Here is a 10,900-nt window from a genome sequence, read left to right as displayed (position 1 = left end):
TTTAGAATAAAGTTAGTGCTTATCTTTTTTCCTACTGAGCTTTGCATCAATGAGTCAGGAATACTACCTCTCATACAGAAGGGGAAAGTGTGCAGGTCCAGGGCTGTATGTGGTGCAGGCAGCTGGTGAGACTCTCAGAGGAGGTTTGTGGTGGAGTCTGAAGCACTGTGGGAGAATAACCATAACCCTGCTGACATTAATAATCTACCAGGTCTTCACCCTAGACACTGCTGATGGTGAGAGTGAAGTCTGTCCCAGACCCACTGGCTGTGAAGCGATCAGGGACTCCAGTGTACCGAGTGGATGCTGAGTAGATCAGTAATGTAGGAGCCTGCCCTGGTTTCTGTTGATACCATGCTATACTGGTACCCACATTCTGACTGGACTTGCAACTCATGGTGGCTTTGTCTTCTACTGACACAGGTAATGACTTGGGAGACTGGGTCATTACAATGTTCTCATAGGCACCTGCAATCAGAAATAAACAATATTATACACACATACAAAAAAGAATTCATGATACAAATTTTGAAATTTAAAATGTCTTTTCTAATTGCAATATCTGCATGCCATTGGCTTCTAATATGAAATTGGTGTTTCTCTACAAATGAATTATTTGAAGATATTATAATACAGATATATTTCCTACCAGATACCCAGAAGAGCAGAAATATGAAGACACGGATCTGTAACTCCATCTTGATGCCCTTCACTGCTTGATTCATTTCAGTTCTCACTGAAAAGACCTGGTTTATAAAACACGGGCAGCTGGGCTGACCTGTAGGAACCTAAGCAAAGCAATCATCAAATAAGAAAGTAAACTGCTGGGCCAGTGGGGTGTGAGAGTATCCGGCTTATATTAACAGTCAAAAATACCAACAAAGAAAGCAAGCAATCGCTGGGAAGGAAGTTAACATTGAAGCAAAAGAATCAACATATAGCTCTCAAAGCATTAATGTCTAAATATTTTCAGGACAGCAAGTTTAATAATAACAGAACTACCTTTGATTACAAACCTAAGGAAACAATAAAAATGATGGAGAAGAAGGAAAGAAAGAGAGAAAGAAAGAAAAAAGAAAGATAAAAAGAGAGAAAGAAAGATTGGAAATGGAAGAAAAGAAGGGGAAGAGAAGGGGAGGGGGAGGAAGAAGAAGATGGTTAAAAGAGTGGGAAGTTTGTATTGGGGAGGAAAGAAAAATGTTGACAGGAAAGAGGGAATGGAGGAGGTAAAGAAGGTGAAATATTTCTTTAGAAAGGAAGGTTTGAAGTGGATAGTAAACTCAGTAGATAAGAGCACTTGTTGCCCTTGTAGAGGACTCAGGTATGATTTGAAGCATTCACAAAATAGTTCTTAGCCATCCACAGTTCGAGTTATGATACACACACAGTACACATACATATGTACATATATATATATATATATATATATATATATATATATATATATATATATACACACACATACATGCAGTTTTAGATATGATCCCTCAGTTTCTGCTCCAGCCACCATGTCTGCTGCCTCCATTCTGCCCTCTTGGACTCTCACCCAGAAAGCCTAAATGAACCCTTTCTTTATAAGTTACCTTGATCATGGTGTTTTATCACAACAAAAGATGACTAATAAAAGGGACCATTTTTAAAGAGGATATTAATATTGTAAAGAGGCACACACTAAGAACAAACATTTTTTGTGGTCTATAAAACTGTAATTCCCTGTTGTATCTGTTGGCTCCCAAACCACCGGATCAATTTGTTTAAAGAATACCTAGATAGTATCTGTTAGCATACTGTTTATATGCCATCATGGATTTCTGCCTCATAAACATTAAATTTACTCATAAATATGAGATAAATTTCTGAAAGGTAGAGTCTACCAACAAAAATCATATTTCTTAAGTATGGAGTGACCTTTTTGGGTGTCTACATCAGAGAACACATAAGTAGAGTTTAGAGTGATATGTGATCCATGAAGAAGAAGCAAGGGGCAGGCATATGGAGTAGAAACAAAATCATTACATGTGTTCTCTCATTTATAAATCTTAGATTTTTTAAAAACATAATTACATATGTAGGGTAGTTATAGAGGCAAATTAGAAGAGGGAGGGAAACTTGTGGGAAACAAAATATGGAACAGAGAAAGGAAGAGTAATGGAGGTGTCTTAGTTTGAGTTACTCTTGCTGCAGTGAAATATCATGACCAAAAGCAACTTGAAAGGATGGGAAAATTTATTCTTCTTACCATTCAAAGTAACAGTCGATCATTGAAGGAAGCCAGGGCAGGAACTCACATTAATTCTATTAATTATTTAAAGATATAAAGACTGGAAAATATATCACATTGACACCAAATTAGATCCACCAGTAGGACAGTGAGTATTCTCAGTCTTCACAGTTCAATGGTAAGACATGAGAAGGGAATGTAGCCATGAAAGAAGGGGAGAAAGCAAAAAAGGTGCTGAAAAAAATGTGTATATCACCTTAAGTCCAATTTGTTAACCCTAGATTGTATAGAAATATAAATTCTTATATGTAGATGTGTTTTTGTAAGAAAGTGATGGGAGAGGAAAGTAGAAGCCAAACTAGAGAAAGAATGAACCAAGTAGGATGTAGAAATCGGGGAAGGGTTAGAGGAGGGCAAATGGGTGAATATTATTTCAAAATGCATGCAACACTTGAAAGGAATTGAAAGACTTTTAAGAAAAGATATAGATTATAGCAAAAAATTTTATATAACTAAAAAAAGTGGAGAAGAATAGTCACAATGCTGAGAGTGAAGCACCCACAAAGATCTGGAAGACACAAAAAAGGTCTACCACCTCCCCAATCCTCCACATAGAAATGTAGGGACTGGAGTGTTGTCTCAGCAGTTAAGAGCACTGGTTCCTCTTCTTGAGTACTCAAGCTCAATTCCCAGCACCCAGATGGCAGTTCACTTGTATTTGAAACTGCATTTCCAGGGGACCAATTCTGTTTCTGGGTTTTGTTGGCACTGTATGCATAAGGTATAAAACATTATTACAGGCAGAACACCCATGCACTTAAAAATTAATTAATTACTCCTTCAGATGGAATTATAGGCTGCCAAAATATTAAATTCAGGCCATTGAGTCCTATGTTGGGCTTCTGGATTCCAGAACTACAAAATGATGAATTATTGGTTGTAGTATTAAGGCAATATACTTAATATTGTTAAAAGGGAGGGTATTTATTTTGTGGGGTAACTTACCTACAAATAAAGGGAAAAGTTACGGGGTCTGGGAAAGGTATAGCACAGTCCAGCAGTGTTCTCTGGAGAACTCTGCTTGGTCTACCTCTAGCACCCAGGAACTAGGAATCAAGAGGGCTGACACATCCAGATCTCATGTCTTAAGGGATCCTGTCTTGGCCCTACCTTGGAGGTGTGACAGTTACTGAAGCCTCAATGGGGTTAGTACATCAAAGCTGGAACAACTACCCACTACATCACACCTTTTTTCTAAATAAGAAAGTCCTAACCTAATACAAGACTATGTACAATAGGAATGATTATCAAATATTGTCCAAGAGTAATAAGGGATAATGACCTAGATAAGATGGAACTACAACCAACACAAACAATATCAAACAAGAGACACATACTAAAATCCAGAGAAGTCTAGAGCATAGGTACAAGGCATGTTACAAAGGTCATTCCAAAAGGTGACATATCCTAAAGAACCTAAATCTAATACTTAATATGTTCTATCTAAGATATTATATATATACTATTTCGTAACTATAACTGCTAGTCTTCAATCCCATCAAAGAACTGAAAAGGAATATAATGATACCTGAGAAATGGTAGATGGATGCAAGCAACTTTTGGGATTTTTGCAAGAGTAGACAGAGACTGCTGGCAACCTGGACAGTCACCTAATGTTTCTCAGCATTGTTAGTACATTCAAATTGGCTACAGGCCTAGAGTATCTGACAGACCATTTTCAGAAGCAGGAATTCTGAAAGACCATCTTACCCTGTCTTGGCAGAGTTCAGAAGCCACTTTTCCTTGTGTCCTGCTTGTCCAGAAAGGACAGCATTCATAATGTCAGCCATCAAGGCAAGGGCAGTTCTTTTCCCTGTAGGCCATTTTGTGCCAAGAAGTCAAATTTCCAAATGGAAATGTCTTAGAAGCCCAACCTTGTCTCGGGATCAAATTGGTGCTGCCAGGAGCAATCGTGTCTCACATCAACAGAATTCTAAGTTATTTAAATGCCATATTCTCCAGATCCATAAAGTGTTTGAAGATCACCTGTCCATCCAACCTATGTATCTGTAAATCTGGATAACCTAACTAACATAACTATAAAGATGATAAACATAGGTGACTTTAAATCTATAAGTCTTATCTACCTATATAACCTAAGGACTAAGACTTCATGTTAACAAGGTAAACAATTTGTAAGCAAATGTACGGTAAAAGGACAATGACTTCAAAATTGAGACATTACACAAATATCTTTATCAGAAGTAGGACTGTATAGTGCAACCTGAAATATGACAATAATCTTAAATATATATCAATATACAAAATATCCTAAATGGAGGTAGAGCATACATACAGTATGACAGATATAAATTTACATTTGTATCAGTATACAAAATATTTTAAATAAGAGTAGAAATATATGTACATTACATCAAAGAGAGTTCTGTATATGTATCAATATACAAATTATCTTAAACAGGAATATAAAAAAATAGTTTACATTTGTATCAATATACAAGAATCCATAACAGTTCAAATTATCTAAGGCTGCTATTTTACTAAATTTGTTTACTAGTATATACAATAATCTACCATAATAACTTATATCTATCCAGTCCACTTTTTCTTTCCTTTTTTTTTGTTTTTTGAGACACTTTTTCTTTTCTTAAGATGAATACTGAGTCTAATATTTTCTTCCACCACCAACCCTCTAGCCATCATCACCAACCCTGAGAAGCATGAAACCTTTGGGAGAAAGGGCATTGTTTTCTTAGAATTGCTTCCTGCTGTTTGGGTGGGTGATGTTATCTCTGTTGGGTTCTGTAAGAAAGCTCAAATAGTTAAGTCTCAGTTAGACTAATTGTAGATTCTGCAGCAAGTCTCAAAGTAATGGGTAAGATTGTCTGAAATTCTGGCTAGAAGTGTAGTATGATGATGAGTACCATGGCATCATTCTGGACTGGGTAGAGTTGTTGTTGGGGCCCCATCTTTCTTCTGGAGACCTCAGAGATTGATATTGGAAAAATTTATTTTTTACCACAAAAACTTGAACATTATTAATACATAAAAATGGAAAGTTTGTATTTAAAGATGACATGACATGTAAGAAAGGATTCAGAGAAATCAAGACTAAACATGGAGAGAATTAGAATCTTGAAGACAATGGTGCCTTTTTATTGGATTCCTTCTGTCCCACACCAGAGGGCTCTTCTGATATGGGACTGAAGAATCTCTCAACCTTTTGTTTTAGCAATAAGCTTGTTTTTAGAGAAGGAGTGAGCCAATTCCCTCTCCAAAGCCAGCTTGGTTTATAATTGAATTGAAACCACAACTTTTCTAGATTAAAAGAGATATAGATGTTAGGTAGCGAGATTTTTACCCTGTGTGGATTGGTACCAATAGATTCTTTCTTTCGGCTGTAGACATCTGGATATTCAAGGCCTTATGATTTCTGAAAGATGAGTATTTCCATTCTCCTAGAAAGACAAAAACAGATCCCTACCCCCACCCTTGATTGTTAAATTTTACTTAAACCTTGTAGAGATGTCACATTGGTGGATGAGCGTTTACTTCTCCTCATCAAGGGGTTTCTCCTGTTTGAATCGAATTTTTATTAATTTTGTTGGTATCCATAGCTTTTCTTCTGCAGAAACAAAAGCAAAACCCCTTCCCCAATGTAGGACATATCCAGGTTTCCATTCTGAGGTCAACACATCTTTGAAATAAACCAGTTGGTTTAGCTCAGGAGTTTTGTGTCATCCAATGTCTCTCCACAGCTGTTGTTCCTTTCTCATCAACATTGAGAAAATTCAAGGTTAATAAAGCACTATGCAATCTATTTCTAGGAGCCATTGTTACCTGTTGCTGTTTATTTAGCATATCCTTTAAAGTTTGATTGGAACTGTCTATGATTGCTTGGCCTGTGGGATTGTGTGGTATACCTGTAACATGCTTTATATTGTAATAAGCAAAAAACTGTCTCATTTTATTGGAGACATGTGCTGGGGCATTGTCTGTCTTAATTTGTACAGGTATTCCCATGATGGCCATAACTTCTAATAGGTGTATAATCACAGAATCATGCTTTTCAGAACTCATAGGAGTTGACCACTGAAATCCTGAATAGGTGTCAATTTGTATGGTGTACATACTTTAGTCTTCCAAATTCTGCAAAATGAAACACATCCATCTGCCAAATTTCATTTATTTGTATACCTTTTGGATTGCTCTCTGCAGATTATGGAGTTTGGTTATAGAAGGAACATATAGGACATTTATTTTACAATATCCTTAGCTTGTTGCCAAGTGATGGAGAAATCCTTCAAACCTTTGCTGTTTACATGGTGTTTCTTAGGAAATTCTGGAGCTTCTAGCACATTACCTATTAGTCCTCAGACTAAATGGGACTGAGATCCTGTCTCCTCCTGCCTTACATTCTTTTCTCTACCTCCTTAGTGCTGGGATTAAAGGCATGCACCACCACCACCTGTCTCTATTTCTCTTTTAGACTGGTTCAATCCTGTGTAGCCCAGAGTGCCCTTGTACTCCTGCTCTTCCTCCTCCCAAGTGCTGGGATTAAAGGCGTGTGCCACCACTATATGGTCTCTATGCCTAACTAGAGGGTCGCTGTGCCTCAGATGTCCAAGCAAGTTTTATTTGTCAGAACACAAACAAAATATAAGAGGGGTTACTCTGTGATTTGGTACAAATCTCACTTTCCCTTCACTGAAGGCAGAATGAAGTTGTTTTCTATGTATTCTAGGACATTAGGGGAGTGGCTTGAGATCTGTTTTTAACAAGGAAACCTGGTTTCTCAAGAAGCTAGTTTAGCAGTTGATGATGATTCTGTCTCCAATGTGAAAGATCATCATAGCTTGAAACTGTACTATAACCCTGTGTTATTTAAGAATTCAGTAAAAATGAAAAAGCTAATAAAATACAGAATTTACTTAAGACATGCATGTATATTCACAGGAATATTTTCAAAGGAATTATGGGTGTGTTATAAGTATCAGTTTTTCCTATAAAACTGATCTCTCACATAAAGGGGTAGTATGAAGAAAAGCCCTGAGATCTCTCTTGGACCTTCCATGAGAAATAAACTCAGGGAATCATTTTTCCTGTTCTTCTCAGAGATAAAGAACATCAGTAAAAGCAGAATTGAGATTGAGGCCCTGTATTGTGTTTAGAACCCTAAACAATGACCGAGTCCTGTTTCTTCCTTAGGGGAGCTGATATTATCAACATGTAGCAAATGAATCTTAGAGAGTTCTTATTAATAAAATCAAATCTGAGCCAGGTATTGGGGTGAACACTGAAAGATTAGAGAGACAGAATAAGCCATAGCTAACCTCACCTGGCCAACTTCTCAGCTGGTCTTGTTTTCTCAGAGTGCACGCTTCTGTGTCCTCATCCCAATGGCTCTCAGCTGAACTGCTGCTTGAAGGCCTGAAGCTTAACCAGGTAAAAGCTTAACCAGGCCAAATGCTTCTAGTTCCTGGTCCTCATGCCTTATATATCTTTCTGCCTTCTAGCATCACTCCCTGGGATTAAAGGCTAGCTTTCTGGGATTAAAGGCATGAGTCACCATGCTTGGCTGTGTCCTTGAACAGTTGAATTTCTGCCTCTGGAATGCTAGGGTTAAAGGCATGTGATACTACTCCCTATCCTGTATGTTTAATATTGTGGCTGTTCTATCTCTGACCCTAGATAAGTTAATAGGGTGCATAATATTGTGGGGAACACAATACCACCTCATCAATAGACTTAAACTTGTAAAAAATAGATTAAATTTCAAATAAGGTTTCTATGGAACTGAGAAGCTTACAGAGTCAAAAAGTTGTCTAAGGTTCAGGGACTTTCATTGAAAAATGGTGGAAACATTGTAAGAGCCAAAGTTGATGGAGAAACAGAACAAAACAGAGTCTACGGACATCTTGGTACTCCTTCTTTGATGAATTCACAGCAGCTGTGGCTGTCTGGATAAGACCTGCACAAGATTAAGCCAATCAACACTGAAGCATGGAGGGGGAGGAACTCATCAGTCTGCACCATTAGCTGATGGGTTATAATTGATAGTTGATGGCTTCCAAATGTGAGAGAGACAGTTTTCTCTAAGAGTGTTGTCTCTAATGACTTGAAAATGCTTCCTCCAGTAGATGTTCCTACATCCATGAATATATCGTCCACCCACATTGAACTCAGTGTACAAGGTACAATTTATATGTGGAGATGAAGTGGGCGGGTGGTGAGGGATGAGTAGTAGATTTGGTATGATTTAGAAAAATAGTAGGGGGATGAGAATAATTGGAAGCATAAATTAAATTCTCAATTATAAAAATGTTACATTTTGAAAAATTCTGTACTTGAACCACAGTAAACAGGATTGTAGTTTAAGAAACTACATTTAAGGAACATCTGATATGTGTATGTCTATATAGTTTGATAAAAATGAAACTTAAAGAACAGATTAAATATATTCTAAACTATATTTTAATGGCCAATCAAGCATTAATGAATCAGTGTCAGATAATTAATATAAAGTGAACCATAATTATCAAATTTTGTGTTAATTTTGACAAGTGTGTAAGGAAGTTGGTTCTTTACTCTCCTGACAAACCTGACTGAGAGGTAAAGTGAATGAATACAGGAAAAGATATAACACTAAAATTTGTATGTATTATACATTTAAAATGGAGTGAAAAGAGGTCAGAGGCAAGAAGCTTTCCAGAACTCTTCACTTCAATTGTCTGTGTAAATATCAAGGCTGTCTGCATCTGTAAACACTTTGAAGAGGTAGAGGAACCACTAGAAGCAGCTGAAAGAGCCCAGCCTCACACTTCTGCTTCTCTGGTGGTTTTTGCTATGGTCTGTATGACTGTGGGAGGCCAGTTGTAGCCTTGTTGACAGTAATAAGTTGCAACATCTTCAGGCTCCACTTTGTTGATGCTGAGGGTGAAATCTGTCCCTGATCCACTGCCACTAAACCTGGAGGGGATCCCAGAGACAGAACCAGAAGCATACTGGATGAGAAGCCTTGGAGCCTCATTTGATTTTTGCTGATACCAGTGTAAGTTTGTGCTAATACCCTGGCTTGCCTTGCAGGCCATGGTGACTCTTTCTCCTGGAGTCACAGACAGGGTAGCTGGAGACTGAGTCAGCACAACGTCACCTCTGGAGGCTGAAAACATATGAGAAATATTAGTAGATCACAACATTGCATATAAAGTCACTTCTAAACTGCTTTTTAAAAAATTATTTTATTGTACCAAGTTTCTAAAACAGGAAGTCAAATTCCATTTGAGGCTGTGATTCCTAATGATGTAATAAAATTCTGTACTTAATTAACACTTCTACTTTTTGCCCTGTCTAAAATCTCTTACCTGAAACCCAGAAGAACAGAAGGCCAAGGAGCTGAGATGTGGACACCATCTTCCAGCTTTCCCTGTGTTTATGTGTGTCGTGACACAGCCCAAGAAAGACCTTCTTATAATATTCTAAGAAGCAGGAACTTAGAAGGAAGAAGCACTTATGCAAATGATACTGACTTCATATATGTCCCAATAAAGAACTGTTCAGGAGAGCAAGCTCTTGTGCCTTTGGGGAGTCTATCTCCCTCTTCTGGTTACCTGATGATATGCTGAGATTTGAAAGAGACTTGTGCATGTATCTCACATATATGGATGCAAAATTAGCACAGTATAAGAAAGTGTCTGCGATACACTCAGTAGCTTGAAATTAAGGGCATTTCTTAACCATCCTCTTGGTTCAGGGTTATGTTGTTTTCCTTGATGTTTCTTCCAATATGGACTGAATCCCATTTAATTGTCTAAACATTCCATGAAGCATGCAATATATAATACTAAAGAGATGCCCTATTAATGAGATATCATGGACAAAAAAATGGAAAGTCTGAATGTCATAGGAAAACATCTCCTCAGAGGGTGGAATGGAAGCCTTATTAAAGTTCACAATGTGCCACAGTTGAGAAGAGTGTCCAAGTTTGGAATATCAAACTATTTGTTAGCACTGTCAAGATAAACTCTGAATACTGCTTCTTGTGTGTTTTACCACCAAGAGTGATACAGGATTATGGGGAAACATTTATGGAATGTTCAAACAAATAGCTTACCTAGTACATGATTTTTCATGCTATGTAATAGGCAACAATTCTGATGCAGTTTAAATCAGGAGAGAAAATTTCATCAGGTCCATTTGAAGAAAGAAGTATTCCTTTCACTTGGGCTATGTAACCAAGCCATAGCATAATTTTATGTACAAACAATGTCTCAGCTTTCTGAAAGTCCTCAATATCCACAAAACAGACTATCAAAATTCTAGAGGAATGAAAGTAGCAGGAAAGGGGAGCCCTGATTCAGTGCTGTGGGAGTGCAATAACTGTAGAAACCAATGTGAAATTTCCTCAGATAGTCTCAAACACCACATGACCTAGCCATTCCTTTCCTGTGCGTGTACCTGAAGGACTGTATAGCATATAACAGATATAAATGCACATCCATTTATTTTGTTGGTTATGGAGGCCCAAATTATCCAGGGTCGGAGAATCTCACCTTGCTTTACCCAGCAAGGCTGCATAATGGGATGTTTTCAACATGGGAATGTTTGCCAGGTGTTGGTGGGTCTACACTTGGCTGTGTGTTGTGCTTTGATCTTAAA

At 37.6% G+C, this 10,900-nt stretch overlaps 2 gene segments (V, D, J or C); both read right to left on the bottom strand.

Annotated features, from left to right (window-relative positions):
- Positions 1-220: 220 nt before the first annotated feature.
- Positions 221-698, bottom strand: LOC114686504. The segment is given in 2 exon segments: positions 221-468; positions 650-698. Coding segments are annotated over 2 exon segments (297 nt in total).
- An 8,359-nt stretch (positions 699-9,057) lies between these two features.
- Positions 9,058-9,692, bottom strand: LOC114686488. The segment is given in 2 exon segments: positions 9,058-9,404; positions 9,607-9,692. Coding segments are annotated over 2 exon segments (396 nt in total).
- Between the last annotated feature and the right edge of the window lie 1,208 nt (positions 9,693-10,900).

The sequence above is a fragment of the Peromyscus leucopus genome, chromosome 3, assembly GCF_004664715.2.
Source record: "Peromyscus leucopus breed LL Stock chromosome 3, UCI_PerLeu_2.1, whole genome shotgun sequence".
NCBI classification, from domain to species: domain Eukaryota; kingdom Metazoa; phylum Chordata; class Mammalia; order Rodentia; family Cricetidae; genus Peromyscus; species Peromyscus leucopus.
Note: the sequence above shows the minus strand (reverse complement) of the source record. Positions and strands in the feature narration are given on the sequence as shown.